General features: G+C 49.2%; 1 protein-coding gene across 1 annotated transcript in view; it reads right to left on the bottom strand.

The window, feature by feature from the left end:
• The window catches only part of LOC144610289 (zinc metalloproteinase-disintegrin-like MTP8), a 64,703-nt gene that overhangs the window by 26,511 nt on the left and 11,933 nt on the right, over positions 1 to 26,259 (bottom strand). Inside the window, exons 4-14 of the mRNA XM_078428879.1 lie at positions 23,134 to 23,212; positions 18,482 to 18,558; positions 16,791 to 16,974; positions 14,587 to 14,649; positions 12,957 to 13,025; positions 10,123 to 10,292; positions 7,877 to 7,958; positions 6,646 to 6,776; positions 5,528 to 5,705; positions 3,083 to 3,172; positions 1,077 to 1,272 (exon numbers count right to left, since the gene is read on the bottom strand). Coding sequence (XP_078285005.1) covers positions 1,077 to 1,272; positions 3,083 to 3,172; positions 5,528 to 5,705; positions 6,646 to 6,776; positions 7,877 to 7,958; positions 10,123 to 10,292; positions 12,957 to 13,025; positions 14,587 to 14,649; positions 16,791 to 16,974; positions 18,482 to 18,558; positions 23,134 to 23,212 — 1,319 coding nt within the window. The remainder of the gene's footprint in view (positions 1 to 1,076; positions 1,273 to 3,082; positions 3,173 to 5,527; positions 5,706 to 6,645; positions 6,777 to 7,876; positions 7,959 to 10,122; positions 10,293 to 12,956; positions 13,026 to 14,586; positions 14,650 to 16,790; positions 16,975 to 18,481; positions 18,559 to 23,133; positions 23,213 to 26,259) is intronic.

The raw sequence follows: 26,259 nt of genomic DNA on the forward strand, positions 1-26,259 counted from the left end.
GCTCGGTTGCCAGCAGTGAAACAGAAGCATTTGGGGATGTCAAGAGTTGGAGACGGAGGAGTGGAGATACATAGAAACATAGAAACATAGAAAATAGGTGCAGGAGTAGGCCATTCGGCCCTTTGAGCCTGCACCGCCATTCAATATGATCATGGCTGATCATCCAACTCAGTATCCCGTACCTGCCTTCTCTCCATACCCCCTGATCCCTTTAGCCACAAGGGCCACATCTAACTCCCTCTTAAATATAGCCAATGGACTGGCCTCAACTACCTTCTGTGGCAGAGAATTCCACAGATTCACCACTCTCTGTGTGAAAAAAACTTTCTCATCTCGGTCCTAAAAGACATCCCCCTTATCCTTAAACTGTGACCCCTTGTTCTGGACTTCCCCAACATCGGAACAATCTTCCTGCATCTAGCCTGTCCAACCCCTTAAGAATTTTGTACGTTTCTATAAGACCCCTCCTCAATCTTCTAAATTCCAGCGAGTACAAGCCGAGTCTATCCAGTCTTTCTTCATATGAAAGTCCTGCCATCCCAGGAATCAATCTGGTGAACCTTCTCTGTACTCCCTCTATGGCAAGAAGAGGGCTTCCAAGCAGGAGGAGATTATTGAGATGAGGGCTTTGGGTAGCAAAGTATAGATAAGGAAGTTGGGTACCAGGAATTGATTTAGAGCAGAGAGTGCAGGGGGGAGTTGAGGAGAGGACAGTTGACCCTTTGGTTGTGAAGATAGATGCAAAGTGCTGGAGTAACTCAGCGGGTCAGGCAACATATCTGGAGAAAAAGGATGGGTGACATTTCGGGTCGCGACCCTTTTTCAGACCTTCAGAGATCATGTCTGAAGACTCATAATCAGTCTCTGAAGACTCGGAGATTGTGAATCTGTCCCGACCCAAAACACCGCCCATCCTTTTTCTCCAGAGATGCTGCCTGACCCGCTGAGTTACTCCAGCACTTTGCGTCTGTCTATCTTCGGTATAAACCAGCATCTGCGGTTCCCTGCTACACAGAGCGTTGGTAGTGTTTACATTTTTAGGGTTTTTGCAGCAGTAATGAAGAACATTGACTTACCAGGTCCCCACAGAGAGGTACACTGGTCTTGGTGAGTGGGGCACGCTCCATTGTAACAGAAACCCGCCCCTCTCTTACAAGGGGTCCCGTTCTGGCAGAAAGCATTCTTCGGGCAGATGTTGGACGTGCCGTCACAGTTTTCCGAAAGGTCGCACTCGTCTCTGACTTTCCTGCACATTATCCCCGCGACTTTGATCTAAGGACAGCGGGGAGAGCGGATTCACAGTCAGTTCCTGCACAGGGACCCTCACCTCTGCACAAACCTGGCAACGCCTCGCGTCCAAGGAGAAGACCGAGAGAGGCAGGGGGAGGCGGGCACAAGCTGACAGCGAGCGTGAGTGAGAGTGGGTCAGTGAGGGACAGAGAGAGGCTGACATAGAGAGGGTTAGTGAGAGAGGGGGAAGATGGCGAGTCAGAGAGAGAAAGATGTAAAGACAGAGCATGGAAAAGAGGGAGGGAGGGGGGGGGGAGGGGGAGGGAGAGAGAGGGTGGGGGTAGGGGAGGGAGAGGTTGGGGGTGGAAGGGGGAGGGTGGGGGAGAGAGGGAGAGGGTGGGGGAGGGTGGGGAAGGGTGGGGGAGGGAGAGGGTGGGGGTGGGTGGAGGAGGGTGAGGATGGGTGGGGGTGGGTGGGGAGGGAGGGAGAGGGGGGGAGGGGGAGGGAGAGAGAGGGTGGGGGTGGGGGAGGGAGAGGTTGGGGGTGGAAGGGGGAGGATGGGGGAGAGAGGGAGAGGGTGGGGGAGGGTGGGGAAGGGTGGGGGAGGGAGAGGGTGGGGGTGGGTGGGGGAGGGTGAGGATGGGTGGGGGTGGGTGGGGGAGGGGGGAGGGAGGGGGAGGGAGACAAACAGACAGTGGGGGGTTGGGTGTCACATTGGTGCAGTGTGCAAAGATCGCAGCTCCGGTGTGCAGGTTCAATCCTAGCCTTGGGTGCTGCCTGTGTGGAGTTTGCATGTTTGTGTGGAGTTTGCATGTTCTCCCTGTGACTGCGTGGGTTTTCCTGGATTCTCTGGTTTCATTCCGCATCATAATGCGTGCCGATTGGTAAATTAATTGGAGATTGCCCCTTGGGTGTGTGTGAGTGTTAGAATCAGAGGGTAGAAGATGAGAAGGTGGGCAGTACGAAATGGCTTTGGGATGGATTGGTGTGAATGGATGCTAGATGGTTGGTGTGGTCAGGTTGGGCTGACGAACCTGCTTCTGTGCTGTACCTCCGACTATGAAAATACACAGGAACAATGAGGGAGCGAGAGAGAAAAATAATGAAGGTTGGGAAACACACTTAAACACGCACACACATGCACACACTTACACACGCACATGCATGCACTTACGCACACACTTACACAAACACACGCACACACTTACGCACACACATGCACACACTTACGCACACAAGCACACACACACATTTGCACACAAACACACCCATATACACACACTCAAGCACACACACAAATACACATTTGCACACACAGGCACACACGCACATGCATGCACCCACATACACACACACGTCACATACACACACAGATTTGCACTCACACATGCACGTTCGCACACACACACACGCACACACACACACACACACACGCAAGCACACACGAACACACACGCAGGCATAGAAAAAATAAACTGAGAGGGAAAAAGAGAGAGTATATACAAGTAATTATAAATTCTGAAATCTTGTGTTAAACTCCAAGTAGCTCAGCGGATCGGAAAGCCTATCTGGAGGACATAGTTTGCTGATTTTTCAGGTCGGGACCCTTCATCTTCACCCAAAACATCACCTATCCATGTCCTCCAGGGACGTAGGCCAACCCACTGAGTTGCACCAGCAATTTGCATTCCACTGAAGGAGAAAGAGAGACACGTACACTGGGAGAGAGACCAGAGGGAGAGGTAACATCAAGGGATGCAGGAAGATACAAAGAGGAGCAGTGAATGGGTGATGGAGCTGAGAGTAGCACCAGATGAAGGAAAATAGAGCCGACTGAATGGATCGAAGGTACCTTGCAATCCTGGCAGCATTCTCCATCTGCACACTGGGCTTCCTCTTTCAGTTTGCATGTCTTCGGCTCACAGCAAGGGTTCTGACATTCCTATGGGTGACAAGAGACCATGATGGGCGACACCCTCACCGACAGAAGGAAGCCTGCCCGCCTAGGACCCACGACGCAAATCGGCTCGCCCACCGCGGACTCCGAACCCGCCCCTGGGCCACCAGCGCTGACCGGACCCCGCTGCCGAGAGTGAGGAGGGACCCGCGAGCAACCGCTGAGAGCGAGGGGACTGGCAGAGAGAGAGGGGGGGGGGGCCGTCGAGAGCTACCTGGTTGGGGGTCACCGAGAACGGAGGGTGGACCTGGCGGGGGAAGGGTGGGGGTGGGGGAAGGGTGGGAGAAGGGTGGGGGAAGGGTGGGGGTGGGGGAAGGGTGGTGGAAGACTGGGGGTGGGGAAGGGTGGTGGAGGGGGAAGGGTGGGGGAGGGGGAAGGGTGGGTGAAGGGTGGGGGAAGGGTGGGGGTGGGGGAAGGGTGGGGGTGGGGGAAGGGTGGGGGTGGGAGAAGGGTGGGGGTGGGAGAAGGGTGGGGGTGGGGGAAGGGTGGGGGTGGGGGAAGGGTGGGGGTGGGGGAAGGGTGGTGGAGGGGGAAGGGTGGGGGAGGGGGAAGGGTGGGTGAAGGGTGGGGGAAGGGTGGGGGTGGGAGAAGGGTGGGGGAAGGGTGGGGGCGGGGGAAGGGTGGAGTGAGGGAAGGGTGGGGGTGGGGGATGGGTGGAGTGGGGGAATGGTGGGGGTGGGGGAAGGGTGGTGGAGGGGGAAGGGTGGGGGTGGGGGAAGGGTGGGGGGTGGGGGGGGGGGGTGAGGTTTGCTGCCTCCCGGAGATGGGGAGGGAGGATAAGACAATTCGGTGAACTTTTGCAACGTTATCGGCACCAGAAACATGGGGCCACTCGTGTACTGCCCGGGTACGGTCTGCCACATGATTTCACCGGGTTGTACGTAAAACAAAGCATTTCACTGTCCCTAGGTACACGTGACAATAAAGCACCATTGAATCGTTGAACATATCGGAGGGACACGTTGATCTGATGATGGACTGCCCGACCGTCCTGGGGTGTCTGGATCGGTGGTGGAGGTGGGAACCCGCACCACATCTAAACAGCAGGCGGAGGTGCCCTCAAAGAGCTGTGACCTGCAGGGCCACTCACCCAGAGGTAGAAGCTGGTGCTAGCCCAGGCAGCTCTTCATGAACTACTATGGACTGAATGGCCTCCTTTTGTTTTTCGGTTTAGAGATACAGTGCAGAAACAGGCCCTTGGGCCCAGCGAGTCCACGCTGCCCAGCGATCCCCGCACACTAACACTATCCTACACACACTAGACAAAATTTACATTTATACCGAGCCAATTAACCTACCAAACCTGCACGTCTTTGGAGTGTGGGAGGAAACCGGAGATCCCGGAGAAAACCCACGCAGTCCACGCGGAGAACGTACAAACTCCGTACGGACAGCGCCCGTAGTTGGGATCGAACCCGGGCCTCTGGCGCTGTGAGGCAGCAACTCCACCCCCTTTATAATACTTTATAATACCCCCTTTACAGCCTTTATAATGCTGGACAGGAGACTGCCTGCCAAGCAGACTGCCTGTCACTTTGAGCACAGGAAAAGAGATACGTTGACACAGAGGGAGAGATAATACAGGTAATCAGGGGATGCAGGGAGAGGTACGGAGATGGAAAGGTAAGTTCTGAGCTCAGCCTCCCACCCACTGCGCCTCTCCTCACACCTCCTTACATCACCTAACTACCTGCATTATTTCTCCCTCTGACTCATACCCTGTGGATCTGCTCAGGGGATAGTTCATCGCTAACTGTCTGCCCATCCTGTAGACTGGGAGGCACTTAAACGCTGCACGATCAAAGAAGGGTGTGGGAACAAACAATAGTCTAAAATATTGAAACACACTGATTATTTGTCAAGGAATCGCAGAGCTGCATAATGACAAGGAAAATGTGTTTGTGAACCAGAAAGTGCTGGAGGAACTCAGCGAGTCCGGCAGCATCTCTGGAGGACACGGACCCGAAACGGCACCTAATCATGTTCTCCACATGTGCTACCTGACCCATTGAGTTACTCCAGCACTTTGTGCTTCACTCACCATTCGAGCACCTGCAGTGTCTAGAAAGGAATTGCAGACGCTGGTTTACACCGAAGATAGACACAAATTGCTGGAGTAACTCAGCGGGTCAGGCAGCATCTCTGGAGAAAATGGGATGGGTTGACGTTTTGGGTCGGGATTCTTCTTCCGTGTAGAGAAGGATGGGTGATGTTTGAGTCAGGATTCTTCTTCGGTCTGAAGAAGGGTCCCGACCTGAAACGTCACCCGTCCCTCTTCTCCAGAGATGCTGCCTGACCCGCTGAGTTACTCCAGCACTCTGCGTACATTTACATCCTTACCTGGGGAGTGCCGCAGTCACAGTCTTCTCCCTTCTCCACAAAGTGGTTCCCGCAGATGGGTGCCGCCACAATCTCTTCCAGGCGGGGAACATCACGCATGCAGGAGGCCGTGAGCGACAGCGTGAAGCTCTGGAAGTTCTGGTGACTGCACGAACTGAACTCCGTCGGCAAGTTATTGCTATCGAGGAAGAATAGAAGAAATAGCGTTTACATGGACTTGCAGAGTCCATCGCTGCAGAAAGTAGGCTCCTGTGAAATGACTAGAAAGTGGATCGTCCTGATCTGGTGGCGAGCTCACACTCAGGGCGAGGAAGGTCCAGAGGAATCCGTGACCCAGTGGTGCAGGCAGGGCAAGTCAATAGACAATAGGTGCAGGAGGAGGCCATTCGGCCCTTGGAGCCAGCGCCGCCATTCAATGTGATCATGGCTGATCATCCACAATCAGTACCCCGTTCCTGCCTTCTCCCCATACCCCCTGAATCCGCTATCATTACGAGCTCTATCTAACGGGCGGCACGGTGGCGCAGCGGTAGAGTTGCTGCCTTACAGCGAATGCAGCGCCGGAGACTCAGGTTCGATCCCGACTCCGGGCGCCGTCTGTACGGAGTTTGTACGTTCTCCCCGTGACCTGCGTGGGTTTACTCCGAGATCTTCAGTTTCCTCCCACACTCCAAAGACGTGCAGGTTTGTAGGTTAATTGGCTGGGCAAATGTTAAAAAAAAATTAAAAATTGTCCCTAGTGGGTGTAGGAGAGTGTTAGTGTGCGGGGATCGCTGGGCGGCTCGGACCCGGTGGGCCGAAGGGCCTGTTTCTGCGCTATATCTCTAAATCTAAAAATCTAAATCTAACTCTCTTGAAAGCATCCAGAGAATTGGCCTCCACTGACTTCTGAAGGAGAGAATTCCACAGATTCACAACTCTGAGTGAAAAAGTCAGTGACTTCAGAACTTTTCCTTGGTGATTTGGTTCTGAATCTGGCAAGCACAAGAACGGGCTCACTCCCTCTTTGCCTCCATCTGTTCCTGCACGCCCTCCATCTCTGGCCTCTGTCTCTGCCTACTGTGGCCATGGACGATCCCTCATGTTCCAGGGGTGGCGGGGGCCTGCATCTCACCTACCTTAAGACTGGAGACATGATGCAAGAATTGGAATTGCACAGGCAAGCTTCATTGTCGTGATTCATGCCCAAGTTGTGTCCCATCTCATGAGCCATGGTCGAGGCGACTCCATGAACATTGGACGCGTGATCCTGAGGAAAGACATCAGACTTATCCACCCGTGACCGACACGAGGGCATTTCCCAAACCCAGAACCTCTATTGCCAAGAGTAATCGAGTAATTAGAGATACAGGCCCTTCGCCCACTGAGTCCACGCCGACCACTTCACTAGTTCTATCCTACACTCGCAATGTTAAGAAACATTTAGACAGATACATGGATAGGGCAGGTTTTAGAGAGATGCTAGACCAAGTAGACCCATTGGGCCCAAATCTCTCCTGCATTGGTACAGCACCCTCTCCTCCACTTTCCCCTCCCCCCCCACTCCATCCTCCTCAACCCCCTTATCCTCCCCTCTCCCCTCCCCTCCCCCCCCCCCCCCCCCCCCCCCCCCCCCCCATTCCATCCCCCTCAATCCCCCTGGAGTATTGTGTGCAATTTTGGCCTCCTAATTTCCTAATTTCAGGAAGGACATTATTGCTATTGAGGGAGTGCAGCGTAGGTTCATCAGGTTAATTCCCGGGATGGCGGGACTGGCGTTTGATGGGTCGACTGGGCTTGCATTTGCTGGAATTTAGAAGGATGAGAGGGGATCTTACAGAAACATATAACATTTTTAAAGGATTGGTCAGGCTAGATGCAGGAAAAATGTTCCCGATGTTGGGGGAGTCCAGAACCAGGGGTCACAGTTTAAGAATAAGGGGTACGCCATTTAGGACTGAGTTGAAGAAAAACTTTTTCACCCAGAGAGTTGTGAATCTGTGGAATTCTCTGCCACAGAAGGCAGTGGAGGCCAATTCACTGGATGTATTCAAGAGAGAGTTAGATTTAGCTCTTAGGGCTAAGGGGATCAAGTGGTATGGGGAAAAAGCTGGAATGCTGTACTAATTTTAGATGATCAGCCATGATGATATTGGGTTGCGGTGCTGGCTCGAAGGGCTGAATGCACCACACCTATTTTCTATGTTTCTATGCACCACGATGCAATGAAAAGCTTTGTGTACTAAAGGCTTGAAGCCTTAAGCCTAATAATTGGGGACAATCGTGCAAATTGGTTCAGGCAACTCCTCGCACCAAACGCGTTCGGCAAAAGGACTACCTGCGCCCTGTTGTTGTGATTGTGAAGCTCACCTGATTAACTGCACCAGAGCCCCCAGTGCACATCGCACTCACTTGAGCCAAGCCAATGGTGTCTCCATCGAAATCGACGTAACTGCAAATAGGAGATGGCACTATGAGCTTCGTCACAAGGAGGACCCGGCTTGGGGGGACCGCCGTGAGGGGATGGGGGGGGGGGGGGGGGGGAGAGAACAAAGGAGGATGGTGTGGGATACTTTATAACTTCGTCGGCGCCCTTTATGTGGTGACTCTTTGCATACCTTGTGTATGCAAAATGAAGAATATCACCGGGGCTTATCGCATGTGACAATAAAGTATCAGTCATTCATTAATTCCTTTTGTCTGTGTGACTACCTTATCCTTCACACGTCTAACATCCCAGTTGTCTTTGTGAAATGCCAGGGGTTTCTTCAGGCGAGAAGGATGGACGTGATTTCCATTCTCATTTTACAATCAGCAAGGAAGGGGCCCTTCGGCCCACCGAGTCTGTGCTAACCATCAAGCACCCAGATACACTAATCCTACTCTGAAGGTATATTATTCTCCCTATATTTTTGTCAACATTCCCCGGATTCTACCGCACGCTAGGGGCAGTATACAGAGGCCAGTTCACCTACCAACGCGCTCGTCTTTGGGATTTGGGAGGAAACCGGAGCACTCTCAGGACAGCCATGGAGTCATAGGGAAGAAGAAGCACTAACACATGGTACAGAGGTAGAGTTGCTGCCTTACAGCGCCAGAGACCCAGGTTCAATCCTGACCACGGGCACTGTCTGTACCGAGTTTGTACGTTCTCCCTGAGATCGCGTGGGTTTACTCCGGGTGCTCCGGTTACATCCCACATTCCAAAGACGTGCAGTTTGAAAGTTAATTGGCCTTTGCGAATTGTTCCCAGCGTGTAGAATGGAACTAGTGTGGCGTGACCATTGGTTGGCGCGGACAAGGCAGGCCAATGGGTCTGTTTCCACGCGATACCTCAGATCCTGGGGGGACAGGGCTTTCTCCACCGCTGCTCCCACGCTATGGAACTCACTACCCCAAACCGTCACAGACTCCTCCTCACTCACCACATTCAAAACATCACTGAAGTCTCATCTGTTCAGCACTGCCTTCAATCACTGATCGTTACCTTACCTTCTTTTTCCTTTTCTCTTCGTTTACTCATTTATCTATTTATTTTCTTTTATGTTTTAGTAAACCCTGTAAAGCGTCTTTGAGTGTTAGAAAAGCGCTATATAAATGTAATGTATTATTATTATTATTATTATTATTATTATTAAAACTGAAACTAAACTAAAACTAACATCAAGCATGAGTTTGAGGCCACAGAGAGCAGTGAATAGATGTGCATATATATTTGTGACTGAGCATGAAAGGAACTAGTGTGAATGGAAGATCAATGGTAGATGGGCTGTGCGCTTTTGTCTGTGCATGTACATGTGTGCTTGTGTCTGTGTGTACACATGTGCATTTTTATCCATGTGTGTTCATGAGTGTTTATCTGATACATGCACTAGAAACTAATCAGCATAATGAGATTCTTGCATTAGATGCACCAACGACAAATATATATATCAGTTCTTCTAAGTAAGCTAGACCACGATAGTATGTATGTGCTTGTGAGTTGGTGTGTGCGTGCGTGCGTGCGTTTGTGAGTGTGTGTGCGTGCATGTGCCCATGAGCGTGTGCACGTGAGTGTGTGCATGTGTTTCTATGCGCACATGCACGGGATGTGTGTATGTTTGTATGCGTGCAGTTAAAGACGCAGAATGCTGGAATTTTACTTCCAAAGTCGATGCTGCCATCGATTTCTCTTCGCACCTCAACAGCCATGTGGGCCTTTTTGCAGAAGGAAATGGAACAACGACCCAGGGCAGCACGGTGGGGCAGTGGTAAAGATGCTGCCCCGCAGCACCAGAGTCCTGGGTTCAATCCTGACTACGGGCGCTATCTTTGCGGAGTCTGTACGTTCTCCCTGTGACTGTGTGGGTTTTCTCCTGGTGCATCGGGTTCCTCCCACACTCCAAAGATGGGCAGGTTTGTAGGTTAATTGGCTTTGGTAAATCTTTAAAGTGTGTAGAATAGTGCTAGTGTCCAGGGTGATCGTAGGTCGACGTGGACTCGGTAGACAAAGGACCTGTTTCCACGCTGTATCTCTAAACTAAACTAAACTAAACTAAACTAAACTAAACTAAACTAAACTAAACTAAACTACAGAACTGCAAGGAAGCCATTGCCCTGATTCCACCAGCACTTACGTGATGAATTGGATGTTGTCATGCTCATGCATTGGTAGAAGCTGCTGATTGCGCCAGGCCAAGATGTTTCTCAGAGTCTGGTCAGAATTACTTAGGACAGATATTTTATTTCTCCTGGTCCAGATATCCAGACCAACCAGGGCCACGTGTGTTCTCAACGGCCTGTACAGCTGTGGAAAGCAGGAGATAAGTGTTGGGATTGTCTATAATCCATTACGACCTCTTATGACACGGTAACCTCCCTCAAAGGGGGGTTTGACATTAGGGTAATCACAGCCTAGGCGGTTGGCACAGGAGCGTGGCAGCTTGGTCCGCTGTGGATCTGATTGAAGGGCAAACAGGCCCGGGGGGAGGGGCCAAACAGACACTTTCTGTTTCAATTTATGACGGTTTCGTGTTTTCGGTAAATGTCAGGAAAAGAACGATGTGTCTTTCCGGACTACCAGCGGCAGGACTGCCAACTGCACATCCACCTCTGGGATAAAGTTGTGGATTCATGTTCCACTCTGTCGAAGGGGATATCTGATGGAAGTACATCGGAAGTATCTCCAGCACCCACAGACAGGCCGAACGATCGATCCATTGATTGATCCATCGAGCGATCCATCGAGCGATCCATCCACCGATCGGCACAGATAGGGTAGATAGGACATTTCTCCCAGGGTGGAAATATTAAAGATTAGAGAGCATTTAGATGTAAGGTGAGGGGGTGAAAGTTTAAAGATGGCGTGTGGGGCAAATTCTTTGCATGAGAGTGGTGGGTGCAAGTGGAACCTGCTAGCAGAGGTGGTGGTGGAACTACATACGATAGTGGCTTTTAGATCGGTGTATGGATATGCAGGGAATGGAGGATTAAGGATTACATTCAGGCAGAGGAGATTAATTTGGCATCATGCTTGGCACCGACATTGTGGGGTGAGGAGCCTTTTCCTGTGTCGTACTGTTCTATCGAAGATAGACACAAGATGTCACTAGACAATAGACAATAGTAGGCCAGGCCTAACTCTCTCTTGAAAGCATCCCGAGAATTGGCCTCCACTGCCTTCTGAGGCAGAGAATTCCACAGATTTACAACTCTCTGACTGAAAAAGCTTTTCCTCATCTCCGTTCTAAATGGCCTACCCCTTATTCTTAAACTGTGGCCCCTGGTTCTGGACTCCCCCAACATTGGGAACATGTTTCCTGCCTCTAGCCTGTCCAATCCCTTAATAATCTTATATGTTTCAATAAGATCCCCTCTCATCCTTCTAAATTCCAGCCTATACAAGCCTAGTCGCTCCAGTCTTTCAACATACGACAGTCCCGCCATTCCAGGAATTAATCTAGTAAACCTACGCTGCACCCCCTCAATAGCAAGAATATCCTTCCTCAAATTTGGAGACCAAAACTGCACACAGTACTCCAGGTGCGGTCTCACTAGGGCCCTGTACAACTGCAGAAGGACCTCTTTGCTCCTATACTTAACTCCTCTTGTCAGAAAGGCCAACATGCCATTTAGCTTTCTTCACTGCTTGCTGCACCTGCATGCTAACTTTAAGTGACTGATGAACAAGGACACCCAGATCTCTTTGTACTTCCCCAATTCTTAACTTGACACCATTCAGATAATAATCTGCCTTCCTGTTCTTTCCACCAAAGTGGATAACCTCACATTTATTCACATTAAACTGCATCTGTCATGCATCTGCCCACTCACACAATCTGTCCAAGTCACCCTGCATCCTCCTCACAGTTCACACTGCCACCCAGCTTTGTGTCATCCGCAAATTTGCTAACGTTACTTTTAATCCCTTCATCTAAGTCATTTCGGAGTAACTCAGCGGGACAGGCAGCATCTCTGGGCAAAAATAGCATGAGTTACTCTAGCATTTTGTGTCGATCTTCGATTTAAACCAGCATCTGCTGTTCCTTCCTGCGCACTGTACTGTTCTATGTTCGATGACCATTCCAGAGGCCTGGGACACACAGCCAACTCTTCCCGTCCCAGTGTGATGCTGCACTGTCAGGGCCGACATCTTTCAGGGTTGAGAAGTTAAACAGTATTTTCTTCCAGGTGGGTAAAATATTTCAAAGAACCAAATTGAAATTGGTGGGGTTACCCTGCAACCAGATTTGTGAAATCTTGTGGCATTGTGAAAAAAGCAGATTGCCACTCAGCCCAGCTCATCACAGGCACAGCCTTCCCCACTATCGAAAACTGCCCCACAAGTTCCTGCCTCAATGGGTGGTGTCTAGCATCAATGATCCCTCCAGTGCAGTCCATGCCCACTTCTCACTGCTACCGTTGGGCAGGAGATACAGAAGACCATAAGACCACAACACATCAGAGCAGAATTAGGCCATTTGGCCCATTGAGTCTACTCTGCCCTTCGATCATGGCTGGTCTATTTTTGCCTCTCAACCCCATTCTCCTGCCCTCTCCCCGTAACCACTGGGGGAATGGCTTAGGGAAAAGGTCTAAAGGTCAAACTGTGGCCAGAGACGACAATAGATCCCAACAAGCAAAGGAGCAAAGGTTGCAAGGGCAATTGGGTGTGATGGCTTTAGCACAAGGATGCAAAAACATAACAAGGAGAACCGTGATAGACACAAAATGCTGGAGTAGCTCAGCGGGGACAGGGAGAATCTCTGGAGAGAAGGAATGGGTGACGTTTCGGGTCGAGACCCTTCTTCAGGCTCATACAGGAAGAGAACTGTGAGCTGGATATCAGTCAGGGAAGGATAAGCGATATGACTTAAATGGTGCAAGAGAGCCCTCTGTAATGGGAAGGGTTGCGGCTCAACTAGTCCGCAGGGACATTGTAACAGGAGGTCAAGATTTTAGAATAACTCACCAGGTTGATGTGATTGACTGCTTCAAACACCCTGCTCCGCACAGCTTCCACTGACCCAAAGTGTTGGAACTGAAAAGCAAGGAGGAGCCATTAGATCTGAATCCATCAAGACGGCTTGAATGCTTTACAAGAATCTACTCCTCGGTGCACGGGAGGATGATGGGTGATGTAATAGTGGTGTACAAAATCATGAGGGGAATGGATCAGGAGAGATGAGTAGAAACATAGAAACATAGAAAATAGGTGCAGAAGTAGGCCATTCGACCCTTCGAGCCTGCATCGCCATTCAATATGATCATGGCTGATCATCCAACTCAGTATCCCGTACCTGCCTTCTCTCCATACCCCCTGATCCCTTTAGCCACAAGGGCCACATCTAACTCCCTCTTAAATATAGCCAATGAACTGGCCTCAACTACCTTCTGTGGCAGAGAATTCCAATGATTCACCACTCTCTGTGTGAAAAAAAACGTTCTCATCTCGGTCCTAAAAGGCTTCCCCCTTATCCTTAAACTGTGACCCCTTGTTCTGGACTTCCCCAACATCGGGAACAATCTTCCTGCATCTAGCCTGTCCAACCCCTTAAGAATTTTGTAGGTTTCTATAAGATCCCCCCTCAATCTTCTAAATTCCAGCAAGTACAAGCCGAGTCTATCCAGTCTTTCTTCATATGAAATTCCTGCCATCCCAGGAATCAATCTGGTGAACCTTCTCTATACTCCCTCTATGGCAAGACTATTGCAGGGTAGATGCACAGATTCTCTTGCTCGGAGTAGGGGAATCAAGAACCTGAGGGGTGACTTTTCCGCACAAAGGGTGGTAGGTGTATGGAATGAACTGCCGGAGGAGGTAGTCGAGGCCAGTACCATCACAACGTTTGAGAAACGTTTAGACAGGTACATGGATAGGATAGGTTTAGAGGGATATGGACCAAGCGCAGGCAGGTTGGACCAGTGTAGATGGGACATGTTGGCCTGCGTGGGCAGGTTGGGCCGGAGGGCCTGTTTTCACGCTGTATGACTGCATGACTCTATATAAAACAAGCGGCCCATCGTACAGTTCTTCCTGTGCGTGGGCAGTGATGAGGAAGTGCTGCACTCCCTCTCACACAAGCTACTCCATCCTCTCTCATAGAGCGCTAATAGCCATCTCATGATGCTCTTCCAAACAGAAGCTAGCAAGCCGCAGTCTTCAATCATCCTCCAGCCAACACCATTACATTGTGGGAATGCTACAATGAACACAGCCTTACCTACCTGGCCAACACACATCCCAAGCCAAACTGGGTTGGGAAAGAGACTCGGGAAAAGGTATTTCACCACTTTTATCAGATATGTGAATGGACCTCTCGTGTGCTAGTGATTACTTTCACGGTCTTCCAATCTACCTCATTGCGGCCTTGCGCTTTTTAAAATCTGCACTCACTATGTGGCTGCAACACTGCATTCTGCATTCAGTTTCTTGACTTTTTGTTACACCACCTGATGTACTCATGGCGTGGATGATTTCCCTACATAGCACACAATACAAAGTTTTTCACTGTATCATGGTAAGGATGACAATAATAAAATTACCATCGCCAGAGGCACTGATACCTTTGACAACCCAATTCAGCGGAAGCCTCACTCACCTCTGAGTTATCTACTACCACGAACATTTCAATATATTTCTTTGCCTTCAAGAACTCACTCCTCTGCAATAGAAAGGTACAGTCAGTGCAACATCACCCAGCGATTCCCATTACAGTTAGTTCAGTTTAGTTTAGCTTGGAGATACATACAATACAATACAATACAATACAATATATCTTTATTGTCATTGTACAGGGGTACAACGAGATTGGGAATGCGCCTCCCATACGATGCAATAAATTAATTAGCTAGTCAGTATTAATTTAAACAACCCAATGAAACAAATTAGAACAGTTTTAAAACAGAATAAAGTGCAAGTAGATCTGTGCCGGTTCGCTGTGCGATGTGACCATCCGGCTCAGCAGGACCGGTTCATGGCAGCTATGGCCCTGGGGATGAAGCTGTTCCTGAGTCTGGAGGTGCGGGCGTAGAAGGCCTTGTATCGTCTGCCCGAAGGTAGAAGTTCGAACAGACTGTTGCAGGGGTGTGAGGAGTCTTTGTGGATGCTGGTGGCTTTTCTGAGGCATCGTGTGTTGCCGATGCATCACGGAAACAGGCCCTTCGGCCCACCGAGCCCGCACCGACCAGCGATCCCCGCCCATTAACACTACCCCACACACACTAGGGATGGTTTGCACTTGTGGGGTCAAGGAAAGAGCGTTCACGCCGTGGCCCTGTTTCCACCAATCTTTCCACACCTGCGCACAAGAGGCACAAGCAGCACCAGAAGCACGAGACGCCATTGTGTGCAGATGCCGAGAAGTGTGTTCAGATCTGGCTGAACAATTTCCAATCTTGTGACGTGGACTCGATAAGAAGTAGATTTACACTTATACCGGGCCCAATTAATCTACAAGCCTGTACGTCTTTGGAGTGTGGGAGGAAACCGAAGATCTTGGGGAAAACCCATGTGGGTCACGTATAAACTCCGTACAGACAGCCCCCGTAGTCAGGATCGATCCCGGTTCTCCGGCGCTGCATGTGCTGCAGGGCGGCAACTCTACCGCTGTGTCACCGTGACGCCCCGTGTTATTGTTCTCATTGTTACCAAAGCAGTGTGCAACCAAATAAGATATCGACCCCAATGTAAAGAAAGGGCTTCACAAGCAATGCACACTTCACAAGGATGATGTACGCGGATGTGGCCAGGACTCGAGTGCCTGGGCTATCGGGAGAGGTTAGGCAGTCTAAGACTCTAATCCTAGATGAGGGGTGATCTTATCGAGGTGTATTGGATCATGAGGGGAATGGATAGAGCAGATGTATAGAATCTTTTACCCAGGGTAGGGGAATCAAGAACCAGAGGACATCGGTTTAAGGTGAGAGGGAAAAGATTTAACAGGAACATAGAAACATTCGGCCCTTCGAGCCTGCACCGCCATTCAATATGATCATGGCTGATCATCCAGCTCAGTAACATGTACCTGCCTTCTCTCCATACCCCCTGATCCCTTTAGCCACAAGGGCCACATCTAACTCCCTCTTAAATATAGCCAATGAACTGGCCTCAACTACCTTCAGTGGCAGAGAATTCCACAGACTCACCACTCTCTGTGTGAAGAAATGTTTTCTCATCTCGGTCCTAAAAGATTTCCCCCTTATCCTTAAACTGTGACCCCTGGTTCTGGACTTCCCCAGCATCGGGAACAATCTTCCCGCATCTAGCCTCTCCAACCCCTTAAGAATTTTATATGTTTCTATAAGATCCCCCCTCAGTCTTCTAAATTCCAGCGAGTACAAGCCTAGTCTATCCAGTCTTTCTTCATATGAAAGTCCTGCCATCCCAGGGATCAATCTGGTGACCCCTGAGGGGTTACTTGATCACACGGAGTCTTGTGGGTTGTAGGAATGAGCTGCCAGAGGAGGTAGTTGAGGCAGATGCTATAACACCATTTAAAAGACATTTAGACATGTACATGGATAAGGCAACCTTTTCACACAGAGGGTGCTGGGCATATGTTATGAGCTGCCAGGGGAGGTAGTTGAGGCAGGTACTATAACAACATGTAAAAGACATTTAAACATGTACATGGATAGGAGATGTTTAGAGGGATATGGGCCAAACAGGGGCAGGTGGGACTAGTGTAGATGGGACCAAGCACTGGGAAATGGGATGAGCTGAGATGGGACATCCAGGCCATCATGAATGAGTTGAGGCAACGGGCCTGTTTCTGTGATCCTGTGACATTATGGTTTGAAGTACCTCACTTGCAGAGCTAAATGTCTCTTCCACTCTTGGTTCTGGGCTATCCCACGAAGTGTTGACCACACCGCAAGATTGCAGAGGCAGCCTGAGTTCTTCATATTTGTAGAATGCGTGTTCATTGCTGTCTGATTCTTTCAGAGGTTCCATCAGATAGCGTTGACCCTTGGTGCGGATGTAACCACTGGAAAAGAAGGGCAAAGATCCAAAGATAATACCGGCTGTGGTCAGAATTGTGAGCAACCAAGAATGTTGAAGCCGGCGCCAGCCTGTCAATGCTGCAAGGCTAATACTTTTGGCACCAGTCATTACAGACCATCTTGTGGCACATTGTTACAGCTGGTGGAGCTGCAGCCTCACGGCACCAGAGACCAAGAGTTCAAGAGTTCAGGTGAGGTCTGTGTGGAGTTTGCACGCGCACTTGTGGTGCTCCTCCCCGGGTGCTCCAATCATCTCCGATATCCCAAAGACGTGGGGGCTGGAGGGCTAATCAGCCATCATGGCGTGTGAATAGTCAGAGTCATAGAGCCATCGAGTCCTACAACAATAAAAAGACATTTGGACAGATACATGGATAGGAAAGGTTTAGAGGGATATGGACCAAATGCGGGCAGGTGGAACCAATGGGGCATCTTGGTCAACATGGGCAATTTGGGCCAAAGGGCCTGTTTCTTCGGCCTGACTTTCCCCATGCCGACCAAAATGCTCTATCTGCACTGGTTCCACCTACCTGCATTAGGCCCTTATCCCTCTAAATCATTCCTATCCATGTACCTGTCCAAATGTGTTTTAAATGTTGTTACAGTACCCACCTCAATTACCTCCCAAGGCCGCGGGCCGCATGGATATCGGAATCTCGCAGGCCCCTGGGTGGGGGCCGACATCGGGAGCTCTGGCAGAGGCAGCGGCAGTGGCATCGCCTTCGCCCGCCCCGAATCGCGCGGCTTGGGTCGGCCCGCTGCGGACCTTTCACCGTCCGACATGGACTGAAATAGGCCGCGGGATTTTCTCCGCCCGGCGGGGGCTTCAATGTCGGGAGCCACGACCGCCCCGACGTGGCAACTTCAACAGCCTGACCGCGGGAGAAGACGGCAGGGGAAGAGAAAAGATGCCTTGCATCACAGTGAGGAGGTGACTGGAGGAGACTCACTGTGATGGATGTTTCTTTTTTTTGTTTTGTGTTGGTTTGTGATTGTGTGTGTTATTGCTTATTTTTATTGCTCCTATTGTTGGACTGTTTGGCAACGGAATTTCGTCCACAAGACTTGTTTTTTTGGATGAGAATAAAGGGTATTCTGATTCTGATTCTGATTCTGATCCATTCCATGTACCCACCACTGCGTGTCTGTGTGAAAAAGTTGCCCCTCAGGTTCCTATCAAATCTTTCCTCTCTCACCATAAACCTGTGTCCCCAGGTTCTTGATTCCCCTACTCTGGGCAAAAGACTCTGTGCCTTCACCCTGTCTATTCCCCTCATGATCATATATACCAGCATCAAATCTTGGGGGAATTAGTGCGACCGTGAAAAGGATTAAAAAAAGAATCAGTGCAAATAGATGGTTGAAGGTGGACATGGACTCTGTGGGCTGAAGAGTCTGTTTCTGTGCTGTATATCTCTATCACTATCTGAATGGTTTCTTTATTAATGTAGAGCCCCAGGCTGGGAGGTTTTTCAGGTGCCCTGACCTTACCTGAGCCCGTCACAGGTGCTGAAGCTGGCCGAGGAATCTTCTTCCCCCCTTATGTAACCATGGTAATAGCAGTGGTCCTATACGCGGCAGAAAATGGGGATTGTCAGCAAATTAAGTCACCCAGAAAACTTACATTTAAAACAGGTCAACATTAATCAATTAATTTTGGTAGCAGGAATAAATAAAGGCCTAGACGATTTTCTAAATGGGGAGAGAATCCAGAAATCGGAGGACTTGGGAGTGCCGGTGCAGGATTCCTAAGAATTTCATCCGCAAGTCGAATCGGTAGTAAAGAGGGCAAATGAAATGCTAGCATTTTCAAGAGGGCTAGGATACAAAAACCTAGGGAGGTAATGCGGAGGATCTATATAGTGCTGGTCAGACCGCATTTGTGAGAAATTATCGGCACCATATCTGAGGAAGGACGTTGCTGGCCCTGGAGGGGGTCCAGAGGAGGTTTACAAGAATGATCCCAGGAATGAGAGGGTTAACATATGATGAGCATTTGATGGCAATGGGTCTATAGTCGCTGGAGTTTAGAATGGGGGAGGACCTCGTTGAAACGTACCGAAGAGTGATAGGCGTGGATAGAGTGGGTGTGGAGAGGATGTTTCCACTGGTGGGAGAATCCAAGACGAGAGGCCATAGCCTCGGAATGAAAGGACGTTCTTTTAGGAAGGAGGCGAGGAGGAATTTCTTTAGTCAGAGGGCGGTGAATCTGTGGAATTCGTTGCCACAGAGGGCTGTGGAGGCCAAGTCAGTGGATATTTTTAAAGCAGAGATGGATAGATTCGTGATTAGTGTCAGGGGTTGTGGGGAGTTGGCAGGAGAATGGGGTTAGGAGGGAGAGATAGATCAGCCACAATTGAATGGCGGAGTAGACTTGACGGGCCAAATGGCCTAGTTCTGCTCCCATAACTTATGACACATAGTCCATGCAGCAGACCTGGAATCATTTGGTCTCTTTCACAACTGAACCTCAACTCTCTGGGTAAAGGCCTGAGCTGGCTGAATGAGATCGATGACCTCGGCCTTTAATCTCCATTCATTCGATGTCGGTCCAGGGAGAAGAAGAGTGTGGCACCATAGCGCAGCAGTGGAGTTGTGTCATTGACTCAAAGCACCAGAGACCCGGGCTCGATCCTGACTACGGGTGCCGTCTGTATGGAGTTTGTACGTTCTCCCTGTGACCGCGGGGGTTTTCTCCGGCGCTCCGGTTTCCTCCCGCATCCCAAAGACCTGAGGGTTTTTAGCTTAATTGAGTGTGCAGGATCAAGGGTGTTGTGATATTGCAGGGACTACTTTGTTGTATCACAAGGACTACTTTGTTTGCCTGTGTAGTAATGTCTATATAAGAGAATGAGTTGATTAGGTGGCCACTCTGGTTCCAGGTGGCCGTGGAATAAACAGCCTGGATTTAAGTTCCAGTATGATAACCTTTTAAACACGTGTACTTGTGGTCCGTCCAGAGTCTCAACAAAGGTACAACAGATACCGGACCACGAAGTACAACATAGGGGAGGGAGTGGAATTGATGCGAATGTGAGGCAAGTTAGTTGCAGGAGTAGAGGGGAGATATGAAGGGCGTAAGGGACTGATACGATTGCTCAGTGTGAACAGCATGGACTTAGTGGACCGAATGGCCTCCGTCTGAGTTACAGGTAAGTTTACACATTAGCTTGTTAACAGCAGGAGGGTGTCAATGATGGAGACCACTATCTCAACCAGTTATCAGACCACATAGATGGCACCAATAGGAGTCACACAGATTGTGGGCCAACAGAGTGGTACAGCCATAGAGTTGCTGCTTTACAGTGCCAGAGATCTGGGTTCGATACTGACTACGGGTACTATGTGTATGGAGTTTGAACGTTCTCCCCATGACCGCGTGGGTTTTCTCCGGCTGTTCTGGCTTCCTCCTGCACTCTAAAGATATACAGATTTGCAGGTTGATTCGCTTCTGTAAACTGTAACATTTTCCCTAATTTGGAGGATAGTGCTAGTATATGGGGTGGTCACTGGTCAGCAAGGACTCGATGGGCTGAAGGGCCTATTTCCACGCTGCATCTCTAAAGCTTTTGCAAGCACAGTGGTGCAGCAGTAGAGTTGGTGTCTACAATGCCAGGTTGGATCCTGACTATACAGACTCTATACTGTCTGTACAGAGTTTGTACGTTCTACCTGTGACTGAGTGCGTTTTCTCCAGGAGCTCTGGTTTCCGCCCGCACTCCAACGACGCACAGTTTTCTAGGTTAATGGGCTTCGGTCCAGATTGTAAATTGTCCCTAGTGTGTAGAATAGTACTAGTGCACAGGGATCACTGGTCAGCGCGAACTCGGTGGGCTGAAGGGCCTGTTTCCACACGAAATCTCTAAACTAAATTTAAAAATAGTGCGTGCTGACTAGCCTGAGGCAAGAGTTGTTTTTTATTGAGTTAATCATCGGCCTAAAAGCAGATTTCCTTCATCAAGTTGCAGCATGTTTTGGAATGCACCATCACCAACAAGGACATTCACAGCTCAGCTGTAAACAAGATGTTCCGAGAGCTCGCGATGGCTGTCGTCTTAATCACCATTTTCTTAATTAAAAAGTTATCTTTATTTAACACTCTGTGAATAATGAAAGGCCTGGATAGAGTGGATGTGAAGAGGATGTTTCCACTAGTGGGAGAGTATAGGAGCAGAGGGCACAGCCTCAGAATAAAAGGATGTACCTTTAGCAAAGGAATTGAGGATGAATTTCTTTAGCCAGAGTGTGGAGAATCTGTGGAATTCATTGTCACAGACAGCTGTGGAGGCCAAGACAATGGAGATTGACAGATTCTTGATCCCTACGAATGTCAGGGGTTTTGGGGAGCAGGCAGGAGCATGGGGTGGGGAGGGGAAGATAGATCAGCCATGATTGAATGGTGGAGTAATGGGCCGAAAGGCCTCATTCTGCTTCGGAAACGTATTAACAAAACTCTTTAGATTCTGGAGTAGTTCCTGAGGATTGGAGGGTAGCTAATGTAACCCCACTTTTCAAAAAGGGAGGGAGAGAGAAAACGGGGAATTACAGACCAGTTAGTCTAACATCGGTAGTGGGGAAAATGCTAGAGTCAGTTATTAAAGATGGGATAGCAGCACAGTTGGAAAGTGGTGAAATCATCGGACAAAGTCAGCATGGATTTATGAAAGGTAAATCATGTCTGACGAATTTTATAGAATTTTTCGAGGGTGTAACTAGTAGAGTGGATAAGGGAGAACCAGTGGATGTGTTATATCTGTACTTCCAGAAGGCTTTCGCCAAGGTCCCACATAAGAGATTAGTATGCAAACTTAAAGCACACGGTATTGTGGGTTCAGTATTGATGTGGATAGAGAACTGGCTGGCAGACAGGAAGCAAAGAGTAGGAATAAACAGGTCCTTTTCAGAATGGCAGGCAGTGACTAGTGGGGTACCGCAAGGCTCAGTGCTGGGACCCCAGCAATTTACAATATATATTAATGATTTGGACGAGGGAATTGAATGCAACATCTCCAAATTTGCGGATGACACGAAGCTGGGGGGCAATGTTAGCTGTGAGGAGGATGCTAGGAGGCTGCAAGGTGACTTGGATAGGTTAGGTGAGTGGGCAATTGCATGGCAGATGCAGTATATTGTGGATAAATGTGAGGTTATCCACTTTGGTGGCAAGAACAGGAAAGCAGACTATTATCTGAATGGTGGTCGATTAGGAGAAGGGGAGATGCAACGAGACCTGGGTGTCGTGGTACACCAGTCATTGAAAGTAGGCATGCAGGTGCAGCAGGCAGTGAAGAAAGCAAATGGTATGTTGGCATTCATAGCGAGGGGATTTGAGTATAGGAGCAGGGAGGTTCTGCTGCAGTTGTACAGGGCATTGGTGAGACCACACCTGGAGTTTTGCGTACAGTTTTGGTCTCCTAATCTGAGGAAAGACATTCTTGCCATAGAGGGAGTACAGAGAAGGTTCACCAGATTGATTCCTCGGATGGCAGGACTTTTATTTGAAGAAAGATTCGGCTTGTACTCGCTGGAATTTAGAAGATTGAGGGGGGATCTTATAGAAACTTACAAAATTCTTAAGGGGTTGGACAGGCTAGATGCAGGAAGATTGTTCCCGATGTTGGGGAAGTCCAGAACAAGGGGTCACAGTTTAAGGATAAGGGGGAAGTCTTTTAGGACCGAGATGAGAAAGTTTTTTTTCACACAGAGAGTGGTGAATCTGTGGAATTCTCTGCCGCAGAAGGTAGTTGAGGCCAGTTCATTGGCAATATTTAAGAGGGAGTTAGATGTGGCCCTTGTGGCTCAAGGGATCAGGGGGGTATGGAGAGAAGGCAGGTACGGGATACTGAGTTGGATGATCAGCCATGATCATATTGAATGGCGGTGCAGGTTCGAAGGGCCGAATGGCCTACTCCTGCACCTATTTTCTATGTTTCTATGTTTCTATGTCTCAATGCTGCAATGGGGCGACCAGAACTGCAAGTAGTGCTGTGTATCTCATGGGCTGACACGGCGTTTGGAGTTTCCCGAGCCTGTGACAAGTCTGGTTCACGAAAGGAATTTGCAGATTGTTGTTACACAAACACGCTGCGACCTGCCGCACAGACACTGCTTCGTCGACATTGGAGACACTGTGCGGTACTCACGGGATAGGGTGGGGTCTCCCACACTTCTGTCCCGTTCTCCAGAGTGTAGCTCTCCGAGTAGTTCCTGGCAAATAGACCCCTGTACGTTGGAGAGAGGGGAAACAGGGTCAGGGGGTTTAGGCAGGAGGGACCGCTGGCGAGGGAGCAATGTTTATTCAGCTGTAGTCGGCTGCAGTCAGTGTGAGGGAAGTAAAGGAAACTAAAATGCAGCGCGCAGACAAAATGTAGAAACGAGGAACTGCAGATGCTGGTTTACACAAGAGGACACAAAGTGCCGGAGTCAGTCAGCCAGCATCTCTGGAGATTGTGGACAGGTGACATTTTGGGTAAGGACCCTTCTTCAGACTGGTGCTGGTCTTCCGTCTGAAGAAGGGTCCCGACCCGAAATGCCACATTGATACATAGACAATAAGTGCAGGAGGAGGCCATTCGGCCCTTCGAGCCAGCACCGCCATTCAATGTGATCATGGCTGATCATCCACAATCAGTACCCCGTTCCTGCCATATCCCTTAATTCCGCTAGCCCTAAGAGCTCTATCTAACTCTCTTTTGAATGCATCCAGTGAATCGGCCTCCACTGCCTTCTGAGGCAGAGAATTCCAAAAATTCACAACTCTCTGTGTGTAAAAGTTTTTCCTCATCTCAGTTCTAAATGGCCAACCCCTTATTCTTAAACTGTGGCCCCTGGTACTGGACTCTCCCAACATCGGGAACATGTTTCCTGCATCTAGCGTGTCCAATCTCTTAATAATTTTATAAGTATCTATAAGATCCCCTCTCATCTTTCCAAATTCCAGTGAATACAAGCCCAGTGGCTCCATTCTTTCATCATGTGACAATCCCGCCATCCCGGGAATTAACCTCGTGAACCTACGCTGCACTCCCTCAATAGCAATAATGTTCTTCCTCAAATTAGGAAACCAAAACTGCACACAGTACTCCAGGTGCGGTCTCACTAGGGCCCTGTACAACTGCATAAGGACCTCTTTGCTCCTATACTCAACTCCTCTTGTTATGAAGGCTAACATTCCATTGGCTTTCTTCACTGCCTGCTGCACCTGCATGCTTACTTTCAGTGACTGATGCACTAGGACACCCCGGTCTCGTTGTACTTCCCCTTTTCCTACCCTGACACCATTCAGATAATTTTTTTTATTCACAAAATGCTGGAGTAACTCAGCAGGTCAGGCAGCATCTCGGGAGAGAAGGGTCTGAAGAAGGGTCTCGACCCGAAACGTCACCCATTCCTTCTCTCCCGAGATGCTGCCGGACCTGCTGAGTTACTCCAGCATTTTGTGAATAAATCGATTTGTACCAGCATCTGCAGTTATTTTCTTATACCATTCAGATAATAATCTGCCTTCCCGTTCTTGCCTCCAAAGTGGATAACCTCACACTTATCCACATTATACTGAATCTGCCATGCTCCTGCCCACTCACCCAACCTGTCCAAGTCACCCTGCAACCTCATAGCACCCTCTTCACAGTTCACACTGCCACCCAGCTTTGTGTCATCTGCAAATTTGTTAATGTTATTTTTAATTCCTTCATCTAAATCATTAATGTATATTGTAAATACTGTAGCTGAGGTCCCAGCACCGAGCCTTGCGGTACCCCACTAGTCACTGTCTGTCATTCTGAAAGTGACCCATTAATCCCTACTCTTTGTTTCCTGACTGCCAACCAATTTTCTATCCATGTCAATACCCTACCCCCAATAGCATGCATTCTAAATTTGCCCACTAATCTCCTGTGTGGGACCTTATCAAAGGCTTCCTGAAAGTCCAGGTACACTACATTCACTGGCTCTCCCTTGTCCATTTGACTTGTTACATCCTCAAAAAATTCCAGAAGATTTGTCAAGCATGATTTCCCCTTCGTAAATCCATGCTGATTTGGACCGATCCTGTTACTGCTATCCAAATGCACCACTATTACATCTTTGATAATCGACTTCAGCATCTTCCCCACCACCGATGTCAGGCTAACTGGTCTATAATTCCCTGCTTTCTCTCTCCCTCCTTTCTTGAAAAGTGGGGTAACAATAGCTACCCTCCAATCCACAGGAACTGATCCAGAATCTATAGAACATTGGAAATTGATCACCAATGTGTCCACGATTTCTAGCGCCACCTCCTTGAGTACCGTGGTATGCAGACCATCAGGCCCTGTGGATTTTAGCCTTCAGTCCCATCAGTCTACCCAACACCATTTCCTGACTAGTGTGAACTTCCTTCAGTTCCTCCGTCACCCTAGGTCCTCTGTCCTGTGGTACATCTAGGAGATTGTTTGTGTCTTCCTTTGTGAAGACAGAGCCTAAGTACCTGTTCATTTCCTTGTTCCCCATAATAAATTCACCTGTTTCTGTCTTCAAGGGACCCACATTTGTCTTAACTATTTTTTTCCTCTTCACATACCTAAAGAAGCTTTTACTATCCTCCTTTATAGTCTTGGCTAGCTTACCTTCGCACTTCATCTTTTCTCCCCGTATTGCCTTTTTAGTTACCTTCTATTGATCTTTAAAAGTTGCCCAATCCTCTGGCTTCCCGCTCACCTTTGCTATGTTATACATCTTCCCTTTTATTTCTATACTGTCCTCGACTTCCCTTGTCAGCCATGGTCACCTCTTACTCCCCTTAGAACCCTTCACCTGTCCATGTTCTCCAGAGCTGCCTGGCCTGCTGAGTTACTCCAGCAAATTGTGTCCTTTTATGCAGCGGCAGATCTGTCCCTCGAATTCAAAAATGATTGGGCGAGTCAGTCTGGAGAGAGATCCCTCACCCTGGCCCCAAACTGGAAAGATATCGCTGGTCACAGAGCTCCAGGAAGGAAGGAGACCATTTACCTGGAGAAGCTCCAGAGGAGGTTTACAAGAATGATCCCAGGAATGAGTAGGTCGACCTATGATAAGCGTTTGATGGCACTGGGCCTACATTCGATGGAGTTGAGAAGAATGAGGGGGGAACCTCATTGAAACGTACCGAATAGTGAAAGGCTTGGATAGAGTGGATGTGGAGAGGATGTTTCCACTGGTGGGAGAGTCTAGGACTCGAGGTCATAGCCTCGGAATTAAAGGACGTTCTTTTTGGAAGGAGATGAGGAGGAATTTCTTTAGTCAGCGGGTGG

Source organism: Rhinoraja longicauda, chromosome 36 (genome assembly GCF_053455715.1).
Source record: "Rhinoraja longicauda isolate Sanriku21f chromosome 36, sRhiLon1.1, whole genome shotgun sequence".
In the NCBI taxonomy this organism is placed as follows: Eukaryota; Metazoa; Chordata; class Chondrichthyes; order Rajiformes; family Arhynchobatidae; genus Rhinoraja; species Rhinoraja longicauda.